Source organism: Chenopodium quinoa, unplaced genomic scaffold, assembly GCF_001683475.1.
Source record: "Chenopodium quinoa cultivar QQ74 unplaced genomic scaffold, ASM168347v1, whole genome shotgun sequence".
Classification (NCBI taxonomy): domain Eukaryota; kingdom Viridiplantae; phylum Streptophyta; class Magnoliopsida; order Caryophyllales; family Amaranthaceae; genus Chenopodium; species Chenopodium quinoa.
The window spans coordinates 2,093,963-2,114,531 of record NW_018743850.1 but is presented as its reverse complement, the minus strand read 5'-3'; the positions used below and the strand labels follow the sequence as shown (position 1 = coordinate 2,114,531).

At 37.7% G+C, this 20,569-nt stretch overlaps 3 protein-coding genes across 3 annotated transcripts; all 3 read left to right on the top strand.

The window, feature by feature from the left end:
• The first annotated feature begins 2,099 nt into the window (after positions 1 to 2,099).
• On the top strand, positions 2,100 to 19,719 carry LOC110685916. The gene is made up of 8 exons (XM_021862469.1): positions 2,100 to 2,274; positions 15,353 to 15,919; positions 16,004 to 16,058; positions 16,148 to 16,366; positions 16,459 to 16,551; positions 16,718 to 16,827; positions 16,940 to 17,395; positions 19,450 to 19,719. Exons 2-8 carry the CDS (start codon positions 15,357 to 15,359, stop codon positions 19,463 to 19,465), a joined length of 1,512 nt encoding a protein of 503 aa, XP_021718161.1. The 5' UTR covers positions 2,100 to 2,274; positions 15,353 to 15,356; the 3' UTR covers positions 19,466 to 19,719.
• On the top strand, positions 3,220 to 5,445 carry LOC110686273. Its single transcript, XM_021862886.1, has one exon. It carries the CDS (start codon positions 3,220 to 3,222, stop codon positions 5,443 to 5,445), a length of 2,226 nt encoding a protein of 741 aa, XP_021718578.1.
• On the top strand, positions 7,598 to 9,595 carry LOC110686272. The gene is made up of 2 exons (XM_021862885.1): positions 7,598 to 8,543; positions 8,685 to 9,595. Exons 1-2 carry the CDS (start codon positions 7,598 to 7,600, stop codon positions 9,593 to 9,595), a joined length of 1,857 nt encoding a protein of 618 aa, XP_021718577.1.
• Positions 19,720 to 20,569: the final 850 nt, after the last annotated feature.

The window sequence follows — 20,569 nt, the reverse complement described above, 5'->3', positions numbered from 1 at the left end:
ATCGGATGCCGAGGGCATTCGGCACCAATACCCATCAGCTTCAAAAATGCCGTAATGCAACTCAATTTGCTCGGCAAATCGATATTGATCGGCATTCTCCACCCACCATGAGTAGGGGCGGTTCTTTATCATGGCCGAAGCAACTTCGGCATTCTCCCATTCTGAAAACCCGGGGAGGATATCCCAAAGGACAGCGGGAACTTCATCATCCCGTCCAGAAGCGCTCGGCTCCTCCGTTCTCTGAGGAGGAGCCGAGGAAAGGGGAGTCGCCCTAATCCCTTCAGCAGGGTCAGACTCCGGCCTTTGACCATTCCAGGTCCCAATCCTGTTCCTAGGATCGGGAATCGGCCTTGCTCTTCTTGGAGCACGGGCTCTACCTCTAACTCCTCTCGCCATTGATTATTTCGAAGAGAAAAGTCGAAAGAAAAGGGGAAGGAGTTCGAATTCGAAGAAAAATAAACTGAAATCAAAGGAATTTACCTTAATCTGAAGCGAAAGTTGCCGATTTACGAGTTCGTAGTGGCAAGTCTCAGTTTCTAAGCTTAATGCTCGGGGAATTTGCGAAGTTTTGATGCGGGTTCTTGGTTTCTCTCTCGAGAATTCTGGGTTTGTGTTGGTGAATAAGTGAGGAGAAATGACGCGCCTCTGTTTATATCTCCAGGTACGGGATACGAGGAGTCTGCGTTTTAATTTCTCTTAAGTAATCCACTAAGTAACCGTTAAACACATAATCTTGTGATTAAATTGCCCATTATCCGTCCAACTTCCACAATCATTAACCGTTGTTATCTCATTAATTACGGTTTAAATTCAAATTTTTGGATTAATTAAATCATTTACTTCCCTCCTTTTCTGAATTAAATCAAACCCGACCCGTCATCCTTCCAAATCGGGTCTGGGGGGCAAGTTGTTTGGGTCCAATTTAGTCCAATTGGGCCTAAGCACTAAATGATCCAATTAAAAGCCCAAGGTCAAGGTTCAACTCTCCAAATTGTGCAAAAGTCAAAGGTCAGCCCACAAAGCAAGCCAATTGGGCTAAGGCCCAACCTCTCCATATATGATGAGGTATAAAAGCTATCATATTGTCTCATTCAAGGGGGGATTCACATATACACATTCATATTCATTCATTGATACAGTGGGATATATTCCATAAAAGCCTCAAGCTACAAACTCTCTTGCATAGTGTCTTCTTCTTACACATTGTACTGACTTTAGCATCGGAGGGGCCTTCCTCGGCAACACCCCCGAGGCTAGTTTACGTGTGTTTACTGTGCAGGAAACCTTCGGCCCAACATAACTTGGACCGAATCCAGTCTTCTCCATCTCAGCGGACCTTCGGCAAGGTCCCATTGTTTTCACCCGAAACAGTATCAAAAATAACATGACACAAACTCGAAGAGATAAAACAAAATTGGCTAAATTTTTTTAGAAATGGAGGTGACAGGAAATCGGATGGGATACATAACAAATGTACCAATGTACCATCCTGGAGTATTTTGGCATCAGTAGTGTGGATTAGGGTCTAACTTTTTCAATAGATTGGGGAAAAGAGAACCTTTGGATTTTGTTTGGATATTCATGTTTTGCTTTTAAAATTAGAAATATGGTCCTAATGAAAAACGTCAAATGAACTCCACTTTCTTGGCGCCAAATCAGTTCAGGATATTCATGAGGAATTGACACTACAAGAAAAACGGGTTTGGGCAACGAACTTCATTAGTATGGGCAACGAAATATGTTGTCGTTGCACAAAAATGTTAATATGGGCTTCTAATCCAATTTCGTTGCCCAAATCTATATTTTGGGCGACGAAATACAATCCCGTAGCCCAATATGACTTTTGTGCCACGAGTATATATATATGGGCTACCAATTTTTGTTTCGTTGCCCAAATTTAATAAAACGACAAATTAATTTAATTCTACAGTCGCTCAAAACTTAAAAATAAGGCGGAAATTTTAATTTTTATTTTGTAATTTCCCACGTTCACAAATTAGTATAGAGTTCTCTCGCGGTTTTTCCCAAACTAATGAACTCTTAATTCTATTCAAAAAAAAAAATGAACTACTCTTAATTAATCAGGTATTCAACTCCCACCTCACCTCTAATTCAATCTTCTCCCTAAAACGAAACCCTCGTACTCTACCTCTAATTGCATAATCTTCTCCTCAAATCAGGTTTTTTCGGTGGCCGCTCCGATCTAGTCTGGTTCTCTCCGACGCGGCACACAATATCTTACACTACACTCGCATCTAAAGAGTATCTATTCAGGTAATTCTCATCTACAAATTCGGTTTTTTTTTTTTAACATTTCTGGGTGAAATTTGGTCTTTGAATTGATATAATCTGCTATGTGAGTCGATTGATTTAACATGCAAGGTAGAAATCCCATTTTATTTGTCGAATTATAGGAAATTTGAGCGTTTTTATAAAAGTCGATTGATTAATCAATGAATCATGTTAACAATGGTTTTGGTTCGTTGTTTATTCTCTTTCAATTTTGTTGCGATTATGTGTTTTTGGTTCAGATATGTTTAGTTTCTTGATAATTTTGTAGTAAATTGTATTGTTGTTTTATTTACAATTTTATTGTGATTTTCATTGAGAATTTCTTGCAATTTTAGTTGATTGATTATACTTTATATCTAGCAATACTTAAAATGATCATTACATGTAATTTACATAATCAGATTAATATTTGCATTGATAATATTCATTCTGTTGGACATATCTTGGGATTTTTCTCATACAGTGGGTCTAATTTAAAGTATTAAAAGAAAAGATGGATAACTTGACTACCTGCACAATCTTTTGATACTTAAAAATGGAATGAGATTGATGTAATTGAGCTGTCTTTGCCTAAAAATTGAGCTGCTGCCTGTTAAGAATCTTTAAACTATATGTTAGAATATATTGGGATATATTCTGAATTTGTATATTTGTTATATATGTTAGGAGTATAATTAGCTTTAGATGTATCCCTTAATTAGAGCTAATCAGTTTGTATACTCTAGCTAATTCCTAGCTAATCAGTTTGTATACTCTGCCTAACTTCACGCTTGTAATCTTGTATATAAGCCAAGGATGCTTGGTATGTTTGTTTTTGTGATGAATCTAATGATGTAAGATTTTCTTGTTCACACGGTTAATAGCTAAACTATCTAATGTGATCATTTTTTGTCGCTAATGTTTTTTTTTTAATTATTGTTTGTAAGAATGAATATGGATCGAAGTTGGATGAATCATAGTGGTGTAAAGGATAGACAAAAAAAGGAGTACATAGCGGGTGTTAATGAATTTCTACGGTTTGCTTTTAGGGGAATAAGTGGCGAAACAATGTTGAAATGTCCTTGTCTTAACTGTAGATTGGTTATGTCACAAACTCGTAAAAATATGCTATGTCACTTGCTAGTATATGGCATTGATCGTAGTTACAACCCATGGTTGAGTCACGGAGAAAGTGTAGAGCAAATTGATAAAAATAAAGATCAAGGGTATGTAGCAGAGGTTTCAGATAATGAGAGTGAGGATCGTCCTTTTGATGACATGGCTCCATTTGTTTTCGATGCAACAAGCGCGTGGAATTCTATAAACTCTACATCAATCAATGAAAATGAAAGAACCACATATATAGGATCAAGTAGTGGCACTAGTGAAACTCCTATGTTGCTCCAAAAATTAGTGGAGGATATGGAGGCTGACTTGTATCCAGGATGTAAAACATTTAAGAGATTGGAGTTTATTATGTCATTGTTGCACATTAAAGTTAGCAACAAGTGGAGTGATAAGTCTTTTTCAATGTTATTGAATGCATTGCATAGGGCGTTTAATTATGATAACAATTTGCCTTCAAGCTCTTATGACGCAAAAAAATATACTAAAGCGCTAGGGTTAGATTATGTTAAGATTGATGCATGCGTCAACCATTGTGTTTTATTTAGAAAGGAGTTTGCAAATGAAGTTAAATGTCCTAAGTGTTCAGCACCTCGATGGAAGCAGGATATTTCTCAAGATGATGAGAATTCAGACGATGAAGATGAGGGTGTCCATAGAAAAACACGAGTACCTCAATTAGTCTTGCGCCATTTTCCACTTATTCCAAGGCTCCAAAGGATGTTCATGTGCTCCAAGCTCGCAATGCACATGCGGTGGCATAATAAAGGACATGCTGGTGATGATGACGACAGTATTATGAGACACCCAAGAGATTCAAAATCGTGGAAGTCTTTAGATGAGCTATATCCCGAATTTGCTGCAGATGCACGTAATGTACGCTTGGCTTTAGCTAGTGATGGGTTCAATCCCGGGGCGAACATGAGTAGTAGATATAGCATATGGCCTGTTATGTTAGTACCTTATAATTTACCTCCTTGGATGTGCATGAAAAGTGACAACATGATGTTGTCATTATTAATTCCCGGCCCTAAATCTCCTGGTAATGACATAGATGTTTTTTTGCAACCTTTGATAGATGAGTTGAAGGAATTATGGGAGAGTGGGGTACAAACCTTTGATGCCCATAGTAAGGAGACATTTAATATGCGAGCAGTGTTAATGTGGACAATTAGTGATTTCCCAGCATATGCCAATTTGTCTGGCTGGAGCACTAAAGGGGCGAAGGCTTGCCCTAATTGCCACAAAGACACAAATTCCGAATGGTTGAAACATGGCCACAAATGGTGTTATATGTGTCATCGTGTTTTTTTAGAACCAGATCATAAGTGGAGACTTAATAAGAGGTTCTTTAATAAGAAAGTTGAAAGGCGTGCACCACCTAATCCATTATCAGGGAATGATGCTTTGGAGCAGCTACATGGATACCCTAATGTGGAATTTGGTAAAGATAATAAAGGGAAACGAAAAAGAGGGGAAAGATATATTGTTCACCAGTGGAAAAAGATTAGCGTTTTTTTTCAATTGCCTTATTGGAGACATCTGTTAGTTCGACACAATTTGGATGTGATGCATGTGGAAAAAAACGTTTGTGAAAATATATTAGGCACATTGCTTGACTTACCTGGAAAGAACAAAGACTCTGTAAATGCTCGGTTGGATTTAGAAGCCATGAAAATGCACGATGATCTTCGACCGAAGAAAGTAAGGGACAAGTATCAAATACTGCGAGCCCCTTTCAACTTGACCTTACATGAAAGGAGGAAAATTGTCACATTTTTATCGAAATTAGCATTCCCCGATGGTTATTCATCTAACATTTCTCGATGTGCTTCTTTGCAAGATGGAAAAATCATAGGAATGAAAACTCATGATTTTCATGTTTTCATGCAAGATTTGCTTACCCCGACCTTTCAAGGTGTCTTAGATGAAAAAGTTTTAGAACCTTTAAGAGAGCTTAGTTTGTTTTTTAAGCAGCTTTGCGCTAAGACCTTAAAAGTAGCCGACTTGGAACGAATGGAAGTGATAAGCCTTCTTATCATGGGTTGAGAGAAGCATTTTAGGGTGTGTTTTGATGCTTTATATGTACTTTTGTTAGCTTTTGTGAGTTTTGGGCTGTGATCTCACTTATGTGCAAAAGGCGGGATTTATGAGTATAAGTGAGTGAGTGAGCTCGGGAACCAATGAAGAGTTATGTAAGAAGGATGGACCTTGGCTCGTGATTTGAGAGTTGTGATGGAGCATGGAAGAGCAAGGAAGAAAGCTTGAGGAAAAGGTGAAGCAAAGCAAGAAGAAGAAGCAAGGAAAGAAGGCAAAAACAGCAGGAACCGCTGCCAGGGCCGCTGGCAGCTGGCCAGAGCCGCTGGCAGCGGGTATACCAGAGTGAGGGGCTGCCAGAGCAGCTGCCAGCGGGTCCAGAGCAGCTGGCAGCGGCTCTGGCAGAAATTCGGGCTGTTTTGGTTAATTTTCAGCAATTTGGCTTTGTTTTGGCTCGTGTTTTGGATATTATTTTATTATTATTATTGTGTTCTGTTATTAAAATATAGAAACATATAAATAGCTTAGTTTTAATTAAGTTTTAAAAAAAAAAAGAGAAGTTGGGAGATTTGAAAGCTCTCTAGGGTTTCTTTTACAATTTTCAGAAATCTTTGATTGAGAATTAGAATTCATGGAAGCTTAATCTTCCGGATTCTTGGTTAAAGATTGAAGCTTTTGGCTACAATTTGTGAGATCTCTCTTCTTTTGATATCTATTGAATATATATTGTTCCTTGAATTAATTTTATGATTTGCTTTAATCAATTGCTAGGTTAGAATTGTTAGATTCGCTTGCATCTAATTAATCTTTCCAAAGTAGCAACTTTAGGTTATGAATGCATGCTTTTGGTTTATAACTCGAAGGAGGAATAATATTATTGAAGAAATTAGACCGCTTGTGTTAATTTGTTCAATCCTTGTTGATTTCTCCGTTTATTTTCTTCTTGTGGATGATTTAGAGCGCTTGTCTTATATTATACATTAGAAAGGGTTAGAAAGGAGCGCTTTGCTATTTCTAACTATTTATGAGAATTTAGAATCTAGGAATTCTACAACAAGGTGTTCAATAGAGCTTGATTGAGGAGACTTCTATGATCAATTTGTATGTTCATTAGTGGATTTCGCATAACCAAGACCGTTCTTCTCATTGATTACCTATTCGTTACGTTCGTTGTTCTTACTTAGTTCATTTATCATCATTGCTCGTGAAAACCCCCTTCGTTACTTAGGTTACTACCGTCCTAGAGTATTTCCACTTAGGTTTCCAGTTATTAGTCCCTTTTTCCCTGTGGATTCGAACTCGACTTCCCTAACTACGTTTATTTGCAGTTAGCTTAGTTGTGATATTTTTGGTTGCATACGACTGAGGCACACCAAATTTTGGCGCCGTTGCCGGGGAATTAAGGCGTTACTTTTTAATTGTTTATCTTAGTAGAATTTATTTTAGGACTGTTCTTAGCTATCTTTCTTTGTTTGTTCGCTAGGGTATGATAAGTACCCGTTCTGCTAACAAAGAAGTTTTGCAGTTTGATCCAGAAATTGAAAGGAATATTTCCAGGTTGCGAAAAGAGGCAAAAACAACCCCTAGTGAATCAACGTACTCCTTCAATATTCAAGAAGAAGAGGAGATGGCTGACAATCGAACTCTAAGAGAACTTACAGCCCCTAACTTGAACCAACAACCGTTGTGCATTGCATACCAGCAGTTGGAGGAAGGTACTAATGTTGAGATCAAATCCGGTCTAATTCATCTATTGCCGGCATTCCATGGCATGAAGGGTGAAGATCCAAATAAACATCTGGCAGAATTTCATGTGGTATGTACTAGCATGAAACCGATTGGGATGACTGATGAGCAAATTCAGTTGAGAGCATTTCCTTTTTCTCTCAAAGATGCAGCGAAGGATTGGTTTTACTATCTTCCCCCAGGGAGCATAACAAATTGGGCAGGTTTGAAGAAGTGTTTCTTAGAGAAGTATTACCCAGCCACTATTTCTGCAAGCCTTAAGAAAGCTATCAGCAATGTGGATCAGAAGGAAGATGAGTCCTTGTATGAGTATTGGGAGAGATTCAAGAGATTGTGTGCTAGTTGTCCGTACCATGGGTATTCCGATCAAGACCTCATCCTATACTTCTATGGAGGTCTAACAGATGATGATTTGAGGATGGTGAATGCAGCAAGTGGTGGAGGGCTAGTGAATAAGACTCCAGGAGATGCAACTAGGCTGATTGCAGAGCTAGCAGAGAATTCTAGGCAGTTCAGTCAGAGAACTCCCACGCGCCGGGTGAATGCAGCAAATTCAAATACAACTGAGTTAGAGAGTCAAGTAGCTGATTTGACTTCTATGATGCGTGAGTTCATGGTGAACTCAAGGAATCCACAGCAACTGAATGCTTGTGGTTTATGCACCTCCACAGGACATCCCACTGATGCATGTCCTCAATTACAAGAGGAACAGAATGAGCAGGCCAATGCAATGGGTTTCCAAGGGCAAGGTCCGCAGAGAAGATATGATCCCTTTTCAAATACCTACAACCCAGGATGGAGAGATCATCCAAATTTGAGATATGGGAATTCCCAAGGAAACCAACAACATCAGCATGCTCAAGGTCAACAACAGTTTCAGCAATATAGGGCACCGTTCCTAACACCTCAAGGCCAAAGCTCTAATTCAGGTAATATGTCAACTGAAGAAATGATTAGATCACTAACTTCTAATGTTTCTACCATGCAGCAGAATATGATGCAATTTCAACAAGAAACCAGATCAAGTATTCAAAACCTGGAGAATCAAGTCAGTCAAATCTCAAGTGCAGTAAGCCGACTTGAAGCTAAGGACTCTGGAAAGCTTCCATCCCAAACGGAGCTGAACCCTAAGCAACAAGTTAATGCAATAACATTGAGAAGTGGCAAAAAGTTGCAAGAAACTGTAGTTGCACCTAAGAAGGCTAAAGACTTGATTGGAGTTGAGGAGGAGGAAGTAGAACAAGAAACTAAGGCGAATCCGCCAACCTTTACCTCTTATGAGCCTGTGCCACCTTTCCCAGAAGCCTTGCAAGATACTCGAAGGTATGAGAAAGACAAGGATATTTATGAGACTTTCAGCAAATGTGAGGTAAATATGCCCCTCTTGAATGTGATTAAAAGTGTTCCTCGTTTTGCTAAGTTTATGAAGGAACTGTGTACGATCAAGAAAAAGCACAGGTTGGGAGGAAAAGAAAAAGTGAAGGTGAGTGCTCATGTTTCTGCAGTTTTCCAAAAGAAACTCCCAGAAAAATGTGGTGATCCTGGTATGTTTACTATTCCTGTTACAATAGGAGACACCACATTACACCGAGCCATGTTGGACCTAGGTGCATCAATCAATGTCATTCCCTACTCCCTGTTTAAATCTTTAGAACTTGGGCCTTTGCATGAAACTGGGGTAGTAATTCAGTTAGCTGATAGGTCCAATGTATATCCTAAGGGGGTAATAGAAGATGTACTTGTTAAGGTTGATGGATTGATCTTTCCTGCTGACTTTTACGTCCTTGACATGGAACATGACAAACAAGCAGCCCCCATCCTGTTAGGAAGACCTTTCTTAAAGACTGCTAAGACAAAAATCGATGTGTCTACCGGTTCTTTGACTATGGAGGTTGATGGGAAAGCAATTGTGTATAACATTTATGATACCATAAAGTATCCTGTTGATACTCATTCTTTATATTCTATAAATGTTGTCGATCCAATATTGCATGATGTTTCTAACATTGATCATGGGGATGAGCTCCTCACACCTATTACTAATGTTGTGTCTGGTGATTGCTTGGATTCTTCTATACCTACTAATGTGCAGGTGAAGGTGGCGGAATTGAATGAACAGTCCAAGCTTCCACCTATACCACTAGGGGCAACACCCACCCCGTCATCATTTCCGGGCAAGAAATTATCCCAGGTATACCACACAGCAAAGAATAAGGTGTGGCATGACAAGATGAGCTCCCGTTGGAAGGGTCCAATTCAAGTTGACAAGGTCTATCCGCATGGAGCGGTAGAAATTCGGAGTTTAGAGACCAACAACATGTTCAAAGTGAATGGAAAAAGGCTCAAACCCTACTTCGAGGGTTTCAAAACCGAGAACGTGGAGTGCATCGATCTCTACGAGCCATCAATGGAGTAGCGAAGTGGGATGAGCCGCGTCGAGCCAACGACGTAAAACAAAGGCGCTAATCGGGAGGCAACCCGATCGAAAATCTTCCCCATTTCTTCTTGTAGTTTAGTTTTTTATTTTTCTTGTGATGTGAAGAGTATTTTTTATTGTGTTTGTGTAGGTGGATGCCTTGGGAGTATTTGTTATGCGCGAAGAGCAGCAAAAACAGAGCAAAACAGGCCAAAGGGGGGCTATCCCTGCAGTAGTCGCTGGCAGCTGCTCTGCAGCCGCTACCAGCGGGTCTTCTTGCAGCCCAAACCCCTTTGTTTCTGTCCCAGCCGCTGGTAGCTGCTCCTGAGCCGCTGCCAGCGGGCCCCCCCTCTACGTTTTGTTAATTTCAAAAAAAAAAAAAAAAAAAAAAAAAAAAAAAAAAAAAAAATTTACGCAGTATAGCCGCTGCCAGCGGGTCTTCCAGCAAAGAAGATCCAACAGCTCTGCTTTAGCCGCTGGCAGCGGGTCCCAAGCCGCTACCAGCGGCCTTTCCAGCCTTTCCTGAATTTTTCACCCTTTTTGACCCATTTCTTGATTTCTAAAATCCAATTCATCCTTCTTCTCTTTCCCTTAGCAATCCCACACTCATACTCCCAAACCCTAACCCAATCTTTCCTACACACAATCCCTTTCCCTCACTTTCAAAGACAATTCAACCTAAAATTGTTTCAATTTCTCAATTTCACACTTGGCATTTGAGGAATTGTGAGAACCTTGGTGTTTGGAGGTTTGGTGGTGTGTTCATTGTGCTTTGAAGAATAAAGTGTGAGTTGTGCAATTCATTCTTAAGCAATGGGAAGAGACAACAAGGTGATACTTCAAAAGAGGGTGAATCACCCTCTTTTCCCCAAGCAAGTGACTTCATGGGAATTAGGCTCACTACAAAGGAGCAAGCTATTTGAACTCCAACAACCCAAGAGTATAGTGCAATGCACAAAGTTCTTCGATTTGGAGGCATTGCAAGAGGTTGGTTTGGAGGAGGTGATGGAGCACGAGCGCACCTACTTATGTGAGGTATACATGAATTCCTTTCCACTTTGACTAAGGGATGTCAAGAATTTCTTTCAATTTTAACAATAAGAACTATATCATGCCTTATGCGGTAATTAAAAATGCTTTTGGTTGGAATGATCTTCCCATGGGCAACACTTGGGGTTCCCATAGTTCATTTTTTCTTCTCGAAATTTTTGAAATCCTTGATAATGCCTAATCTTCCGGCTCCGGAGGTCCTTCTCCTTGAGGTTTTGCATCCTTCTTCCTTTCCCATACTTTTGTTTTAATTGTTGTTGTTCTTGCATTGAGGACAATGTTTCATTCAAGTAGGGGGGGAAGCAATTCTTGCATATCATTACAAATTGTATAGTTATCTTAATTTGATGGTTTTGTATAGCTATCTTAATTGTGGTTCAATGAAGCAAGCTTGAAAAAAAAAACAGAAAAAAGTATGAAAAAAAAAGAAAGAAAGAAAAAAGAAAAAGAAACCCGCTAAGTCGAAAACCTGAAAAGGCGGCTTAGGCAAAAATGGGGGCCCGGTTAGGTTGAAAACCCGAAAGGGCGACCTAAGCAAAAAAGTGGCTAATGAGTGGGTGAGAAAGTGAGATTTGGAAAAAGATGAGAGGCTAGGATGAAAACCCGAAAGGGCTCCTAGGCAAAATGAGAGAAAAAAGAGAGAAATGTTCATGAATTTGATTTTTCAAGGAAATTTCGCATCTATTTGCCGGAGTCGGTGTCATAAGGGGAGGAGATATAAGGAGGTGTCGGGGTAGGTTTCATCTTGGTGATTTTGGGAGATAGTTGAGATTTTGGGGGAATTTGTTGATCATCTTAGGAATTTGAGAGCATGAGTTGTTTGTTTTCACTCTTGAATGTGGAAGTGTTTTTATGAGATTTTTGGTTAAGTTGAGTTTTTGTTTGCCCAATTTTATCAAAAATTTCATTTCTTTAGGCGGTTGAGAATATTCATACTCATGGCTATGCGTTTATCGTTCCAAGTTGATTTTGGGGATGAATTGATAAATAAGAAAAAAGGGAGATTCAAAGTGTGAAGTATGGGGGAGTGTGATTGTGATTGGTTGATAAGTACTAGGATGTTTTGTTGAGTTTGAGTGCGTAGAGCTAGTTTGATTCCACCATCTTCTGTTTTGAACCTTAGTGAGGAGGATGTGTTTTATTCTCTAAGTTTACTCGAGGGCGAGTAAAGGTTCAAGCATGGGGGAATTTGATAAGCCTTCTTATCATGGGTTGAGAGAAGCATTTTAGGGTGTGTTTTGATGCTTTATATGTACTTTTGTTAGCTTTTGTGAGTTTTGGGCTGTGATCTCACTTATGTGCAAAAGGCGGGATTTATGAGTATAAGTGAGTGAGTGAGCTCGGGAACCAATGAAGAGTTATGTAAGAAGGATGGACCTTGGCTCGTGATTTGAGAGTTGTGATGGAGCATGGAAGAGCAAGGAAGAAAGCTTGAGGAAAAGGTGAAGCAAAGCAAGAAGAAGAAGCAAGGAAAGAAGGCAAAAACAGCAGGAACCGCTGCCAGGGCCGCTGGCAGCTGGCCAGAGCCGCTGGCAGCGGGTATACCAGAGTGAGGGGCTGCCAGAGCAGCTGCCAGCGGGTCCAGAGCAGCTGGCAGCGGCTCTGGCAGAAATTCGGGCTGTTTTGGTTAATTTTCAGCAATTTGGCTTTGTTTTGGCTCGTGTTTTGGATATTATTTTATTATTATTATTGTGTTCTGTTATTAAAATATAGAAACATATAAATAGCTTAGTTTTAATTAAGTTTTAAAAAAAAAAAGAGAAGTTGGGAGATTTGAAAGCTCTCTAGGGTTTCTTTTACAATTTTCAGAAATCTTTGATTGAGAATTAGAATTCATGGAAGCTTAATCTTCCGGATTCTTGGTTAAAGATTGAAGCTTTTGGCTACAATTTGTGAGATCTCTCTTCTTTTGATATCTATTGAATATATATTGTTCCTTGAATTAATTTTATGATTTGCTTTAATCAATTGCTAGGTTAGAATTGTTAGATTCGCTTGCATCTAATTAATCTTTCCAAAGTAGCAACTTTAGGTTATGAATGCATGCTTTTGGTTTATAACTCGAAGGAGGAATAATATTATTGAAGAAATTAGACCGCTTGTGTTAATTTGTTCAATCCTTGTTGATTTCTCCGTTTATTTTCTTCTTGTGGATGATTTAGAGCGCTTGTCTTATATTATACATTAGAAAGGGTTAGAAAGGAGCGCTTTGCTATTTCTAACTATTTATGAGAATTTAGAATCTAGGAATTCTACAACAAGGTGTTCAATAGAGCTTGATTGAGGAGACTTCTATGATCAATTTGTATGTTCATTAGTGGATTTCGCATAACCAAGACCGTTCTTCTCATTGATTACCTATTCGTTACGTTCGTTGTTCTTACTTAGTTCATTTATCATCATTGCTCGTGAAAACCCCCCTCGTTACTTAGGTTACTACCGTCCTAGAGTATTTCCACTTAGGTTTCCAGTTATTAGTCCCTTTTTCCCTGTGGATTCGAACTCGACTTCCCTAACTACGTTTATTTGCAGTTAGCTTAGTTGTGATATTTTTGGTTGCATACGACTGAGGCACACCAGGAAGCAAATATAGCAATCACATTATGTAAGCTAGAACGTATCTTTGTTCCGGCTTTCTTTGATGTGATGATTCATCTTCCCATACACTTAGCTACAGAAGCAAAATTGGCTGGACCTGTGCATTATCGCTGGATGTATCGATTTGAAAGGTAAGTTTAATTTATTGTATGTCTAAATATCTAAAAATAAAGTGAATTTTATTACACTTATTCTAGTCTTTATTAATAGAGCAATGCGGACATTTAAATCATTTGTACGGAACAAAGCGCATCCTGAAGGTTCAATTGCCGAAGGGTATATTCAGAAGGAATTATTAGTATTTTGTGCTAGATATCTCTCTAAGATTGAGACACAATTCAATCGTTTAGATCGAAATGAGGATATGAACTATCCACAACTTCATAGTCTTTCGGTGTTTTATAACACCGGCAAGACATTGGGGAAGCCAAATTTAAAGCAATTGAGTATTGAAGATTGGAGAAAAGCTCAATTGTATGTTTTGCAGAATTGTGAAGAAGCACAACCTTTTTTTGAGTAAGTATATAAAATTATAATTATATTATTATACGATTATACGGACTAAATGTTGCTAAACATTTTTTTTTGTTCGTAGTGAGTATGAGAATGACATAGGCCATCGAGATGTTGAATTCTGCAAGTGGTTTGAGAATAGAGTAAGATAGTGCTTTATTCCTATATATATATATATATATACACACATAAATACATTAAATTCTGCACATATATTCATTTTTTATTTGTATTTATATTGAAAATAATTAGATTATACAACTTTGGGAAGATAAGGATGAACGAGTTACAGAAGAATTATTGTGCTTGGCACGAGGGCCAATGAAGCGTGTTGTAACTTTTGATGGATATGTTATTAATGGGTTTAGATTTCACACTAAAAAGCGTCAAAGACATCGAAAAACTCAAAATAGTGGCGTTGTTGTATTAGGGGATGCAGAGAGTGGAGGGAAGGACTTTTACGGGACTTTAGATGAAGTTATTGTTCTGGAGTATGATGCCTTAGAAAACCGAACAAGTCCTAAGGTGGTATTGTTTAGGTGTAAGTGGTTTGATGTATTCAGCGACGAAAGAGGGATTAAAAAGGATAAATTTGGGTCTACGCTTGTCAATGTTTCTCGTACATTGCAAACAAATGAACCTTTTGCATTAGCCTTTCAGATTGAACAAGTTTTCTTTATCTCTTCTCATGATGAGCGACATTGGAAATATGTAATTAAAGTTAAGCCACGTAACTTTTTTGATTTCCCTAATGATGAAGACGCTGAACAAAATGAAGATCTATGGAATATTGTGGAAGAAGGAGCAACTAACCTTGAAGAGTTCACTGCACTTAGTGATGAGGAAATCAATATGGTAAGAGATGATGTTGAACCAGAGTTGGTTGATGCAGAGGTCATCTTAGAATGTACTAATAACATTGTTGACACGGATAATGACGATGAGCAAGAAGAGGAAAGTGAAGAGGATGATGAAGACGATCTTGATACAAGCTCTAGCGTGCATGAGATAGATGAGAATCTTGAGGATATAGAATCTGACAGCGATAGTTCTACAGATTCCCCTTCTTAGTTTCTGGTAATTGATGTTTTCTAAACTAAAATGAAGTAAATGAGTCACTTAAATCATTTTTTCTACATTAATAAATATATTGTATTGGTATAATTGCAGTTACCCAGCATCCGCGGAGAATGTTGCAATTTAGGCGCTACTACAATCTATAATCAAATCTTTGTTGCTCTTAGTTAGTAATTTGCAAAACTATTTTTATGCATTAGTGGTTTTCAGCTAATATGGTGACAAGTTAATCACTTGACATAAACTAGCTCTAGTCTTTGTTTTAGTCTGTTCTTTGTGTTAGTTTCTTTGTTTTGTAGCAGCTTTCTTTTTTCAATTTGTTTGCTTTTCTTGTTTTGTTCTCTCTTGTTTGGGGTCTTCCCTCCATTGCAATGCAACTGCTAATTTGTTGAGTAAGTCTTTTCATTTATATGTTTCTTTACATAGATTGGATTTGATGGAGTTTAGTTTTTCATAATTTTATGCTGCTTTTATACTTATTTGAATATCACTAATATTATGCACAAGAAATTGTTATAGGAAAATGGCAATTGAGCAAGTGCAGCGGGATGCATCACAGTTGCCTAAGACAAGGCAAGCGTCAAGTACAAGGCAACATGTGCACAATGTGCAACAACAGAATACAAAGCAGCAACAACAACAAAATGCAGAACAGCAACAAGAAACTGTCCAGCAACAACAACAGCAGATTGTGGGGCAGCAACAACAAACTGTCCAGCAGCAACAACAGCAGAATGTGCATCAGCAGCAACAACAGCAGATTGTGGGGCAGCAACAACAACCGAATCAGGAGCAGCAGCATGATGCAGAAGCATCAACTAGTGATCAGTCCAGAGAGCAAAGATTGACATACCGGGAGAAACGAAGGCTTGAACAAGCTGAACATCGACTAAAGTTTCCTGATCGTAAGAGGCGTGGGCCAACTAGGGGTAAGAAATATGTTACTAAGATGTGGAATCCTAATTCTGAAGAAAAGATTAAAATAAATTTCATGGATGAGCTTCGACGGGTGGTTGGTGAAAAGGCAGATGAATTCATATGTGATTGTAGCAATTGGGTGAAAGAATTTTGTCCCCTCAAGTCATTGTATGTGCTTTAACTTACAAGTTTTTTGAATATATGCTGCTAAAGTTAATTTTCATGACTCTAAATTTACTTTATTCATGACAGGAATTGGACTAAAATGGATTCAGGTGCAAAAGAGAGGCTGTATAAAAAGATTCGAGTAAGTTTTGGAAGTATTTGAGACCATGAAAAATGTCTGAATGTGTTTAGCATATATGGATGCATATTTATTATGATTTACGTTGGCAGGCTAAATATGATTTACCTGATAAAGTTGCTGGTGCTGATGTTACTGATGCGTTGAGCTTTCAGTGCTCCATGTTGTATAAACATTGGAGATTTAGGCTTAAAGAGAAATACTTTAGAAACAAGTCTATTGCAGATGCTATAAATAGCAGACCAGATAATATTGATGCTAACCAATGGACATGGCTAGTATGTGAGTATTGGAATGATGAAAAGCAAAAGGTAAAATTCCATTTGACTCTTTTTTTACCTGACCATTAGTTGAATTTATATTATGATAATCTGATAGTGCCTTGTTTTTTTATGGCTTGTAGCGTATTAGTAAAGTTAACACGGATAATAAGCTTAAGCAAACTGAAACTCCTGCAAATGGTGCAAGGTCTACCGCAAGAATTTTCCATGAATTGGTACGGCTTTTATATTTTTACAATGATTTATATAATAATTTGTTTAAAGTGGTGCAAATGAATAATTTCATGGTAGATTAGTTCTGCTAGCTTTTGGACTGTAACTATTATTTGAGCACTGATCACATTTCATTGTATAATTTGGCATTGCTTATCATAAATGCAGATGAATGTGCAACAAACTCAAGGTAGTCAAGAACATGAAGGATCATCAGATAATCCACTTGAAACTCAACAGGATCCTCTGTACATCACCTTATTTGAGAAAACTAAAAAGTAATCAATAGTCCCTTGGTGGTTTTTTTTAGTATTTTTTTATATAAGTTTTTTAAATTTTATAAATCATTGAATTAAGTTGTTTATTCTTGTGCTTGAATTAATATGCTAGGCATAAAGACAAGGGATTTGAACCTAATGCTGAAAAAGACTATGAAGCGCTTAGAAACCTTCATGAAAAAGAAGTGAAAGAGCATGGTGAAGATACACTAAGTGTCAAAGCAGCATACATGGAGGTTTTCAAACCAAAGTCTGGATATGTCAAGGGACTTGGTCCTGGAGCTCGTCCACCTAAGAAAAGAAGAGTTGAAGGAGAAACTAATGAAGTTAGAGTGAAATTATCAGCTGAGATTCAACAATTAAAAGAGGATGCCGCAACACGTGAGGGTGTACTTGTATCTCAGATTGAATCCCTGAAGGAATCTAATGAAGAGCTTAGAACCTCAAATGAAGAGCTTATAGCATCAAATGATGAGCTTAAAGCGACCGTATCTAGAATCAACATAGAAGCTCAGAAACGTGAAAAGAAGCTCAGAGATGATATGATGAAAATGTTTGAGCAACTTAGGTATGACACTTACTCATCTTCTATTTGAGATATATATTTTTAGTTATTATAAAAAAAATATGTTGTTGTGTGTTGTTGCTGTTATGGTTCTTGGTAGTGTCTATTAGCTTTTTATGAAGTTTATGAAGCAAGCATACTGAATAGTTGGATGGAGTATGCAGTCAAATATAATTCACTTCTATAAACATGTAAAATATAATATCTCCAAGATCTTACTCTTTCTTGGAATTGGACCTAGTCCTTGTATACTATGTCTATGGTGTCTATCATCATCCCCATCACTCTCCTCTGTAGAGCCTGACTGTTTCTGTAGCATTGGGTTCTTTCTTACATCCTTTTTAGCATAGCACGTGTCTTATCCTTAAACCTCGAACTTTTCCTTCTTTTCTTTTGTTGCCTCTGTTCGACCTTTACAAGCCTACTATCATTAGGACATTGAGAAGCACTGCTGGTTGATTCTGCTTCATATTTTATCGTCCTTTATTTTTCCTTACCACGACTGTGTTCATCTCATTGTCCTGACTATCACCACAACTTTAACTGGAGATAAGTGCATGGAGCTATTATATGAACCTGTGAAAGAGTAGAGTTAATAGATGACTCCTCTGCTCAGCCGACTATATGTATTTTAAGTTGTCGGCTGAGTATGCAGAATCCCCTCTCGCCTTTGTGTTCCTCTATCTGCAACTTTGGTTTTGCATTACTTGTATTTTCATAGGAAGTTTTAGAAACATCAGATTTGGTAACTTACAAGCTATACTGGCGGAAGATGAAGTTATTCCCGTGTAATTTATTGCCATTTTACAATTACAGTGTAAATTCTAATCAATTAGTACTATGTATGATAATCTTATCGATCTTAGACACATGAGGCTTGTTAGTAATGTTAAACTCCATTGATTCACTTAACGTATGTTCAATAACATAAGACAACTCTTGTTCAGAAAGAGGGATAATTATTAGTTGACATAAAAAAGAGTTTTTTATAGGTCGATGTGTATTTTGCAATACGAACTATTACTTTTCTGATTGTGCTATCATATTCTTCTCCTAGAAATTGAATAAACAATTGAAGCAGGAACTTGTGACTCTCCCCTTCGATGAAGTACATATGCTATCCCCTTTCCCTTCCGAAAAATAAAGCTCTGGCAAAATTTAGCATAGTATAGTTTAGCATAACACTTTTCATTTCAGTACTTGCTTTTTTTTATTTATGTAGAAACTTGGCATAGTTTAGCATTCTTTTCCTTATCATTTGTTATTAGGGTTGCTGTTGTGGTAATTAACAAGATTAATTTGTTAATGTGCCATGTGTTTAGAGTTGGGATTGATTTGTCTGGGCGTTTGTACCAAACATCATATTTGGTTTCTGGTCGTTGTTTGTGCAAGCTTTCTGGTGTTAGAGTACTGATAAAATACCCTTTCAGTTCAAAGATATTGTTGTGTGATGTAGGGATAAATGGTTTTAAATCTGATTTCTATTATTGGGATCTTTGGGCATATGCATATTAGCTTCTTTACCAAGCTTAATTCCGAGCCAGTCACAAAATTTATAGCTTCATCTGAATATAGACCGGTTTTAAAAACCTGATATAACTAGTCAATATCTATTGTGCGTTGGTCTGGCTCAGGTCAAAAAGCTTGACCTAGAGCCTGATAACATAACCAAACCTATAACTGATCCTGTGGCAACTTAGTAGTATACATTTTGAGTGTCGAATTCTAGATTCAGGAAAAAAGCTTGTGGATTTTTTAGGCAAGCATTGGGTGGAGGCCCGTGTTCATCATCAATGAATTTTCGTGAGGTATGCTTTATCATTTGGAATGAATTTTTCTGAGGTATGTTGAGTCTCAAATTTTGTAGGACAAAGGTATATTATTTTTTTGAAAGGAAATGTAAATTCTTCTTGCATCCCCTTTGATATATCCTCATTCGCAAGGTGAAAATAACTAGTATATATTTTTGTGAAAATGATTGCATGATTTATATACTAAAATATCGGATGCTTTCAATAATTATTTTGATGTTACTAACTTATGTTTCACTTACATAGGAATAACATGGGCTAGCAATGAATTCGAAAGATGGATGATCGCAACTATTGAAGGTGGTATATATGAGCAGCGTTGAGAAGGGGTCGATGTAATTAAGTTTGTAATTAGTGTTATTTTATTTAATTTTTAAAGGATCATGTACCTTGTTGACAAAGTGGGATTATCTTATAATTTACACATTTTCTTAATATGTTTTTATAAATTAAACTATTTCATATAATAATTATTCAAAATGTTTGGTATTTGAATTCATTTTCAGATTTATTTGTTTTTTAATAGGTTGTACTACCCATAGTAAGAAAATAATAAAAACACTCGACCCTATTAAAAAGCATATGATCGATACCGACAAATATGGACAACGAGTAACTTTGTTGCACAAAGTACTATAGGCAACGACATAACGCATATTGGGCCATTGGGGCAAAGATGGGCGTCGATTAATTTCGTTGCCCAAAATATTATGGGCAACGAAAATAATTTGTCGCCCAAAGTATCAAATATAGGGCAACGAACTTGGTCGTCGCCCAAAATATTATGGGCGACGAAATGAACAGATCATAGGCAACTAACGTGTTCGTTGCACAAAGTAACCTTTGTGCAACGAAATAAACATTCGTCGCCCAATATGTAATGGGCTTCGACCTTAGGGCTTCGGACCCATGTCTAGACCCATTTCGTTGCCCAAGGGTTTGGGCGACGAAATACTGGTTTTGGGCTTCGAGTTTAGTGGTTGCCCAAAGTCGAATTTCTTGTAGTGTGATTCAGGTTCTTTTGTCATTCCCTTTTTGTTCCAAAAGCCAAGACCCGATCAAGGGTCTAAATTCAAGTAGTCAGTTTACTTTCCTTTATGTTACGGAAAAACTATTAAAGTAGTATACTTGCCAGTTGACATAATTACATAACCCAGTACTCCATAGTCCATAGTAATTTCAAACAAGATTTGGTGTACTTAGTTGAGGATTAACTACGTAACCTTAGGTTCACAAAATTGGTCCTTCCAACTACGATACTTAAGGGGTGGTTAATTACCTGAAACTTGAGGAGTTGAGGGAGTTTAATTAAATAGGAAAAGAGAACAATTGTCTAGGAATGTCCATAAGACCATAACTCAAAACA

Bases quoted from the DNA above. Each gene is read 5' to 3' on its own strand.
- LOC110686273 (XM_021862886.1), top strand. From the start codon at position 3,220: ATGAATATGGATCGAAGTTGGATGAATCATAGTGGTGTAAAGGATAGA.
- LOC110686272 (XM_021862885.1), top strand. From the start codon at position 7,598: ATGGTGAATGCAGCAAGTGGTGGAGGGCTAGTGAATAAGACTCCAGGA. The intron at 8,544-8,684 runs GTGAGGTAAATA...ATGTTTCTGCAG, and splicing joins TTATGAGACTTTCAGCAAAT to TTTTCCAAAAGAAACTCCCA.
- LOC110685916 (XM_021862469.1), top strand. From the start codon at position 15,357: ATGGCAATTGAGCAAGTGCAGCGGGATGCATCACAGTTGCCTAAGACA. The intron at 15,920-16,003 runs GTATGTGCTTTA...TATTCATGACAG, and splicing joins TTTTGTCCCCTCAAGTCATT to GAATTGGACTAAAATGGATT. The intron at 16,552-16,717 runs GTACGGCTTTTA...TCATAAATGCAG, and splicing joins CAAGAATTTTCCATGAATTG to ATGAATGTGCAACAAACTCA.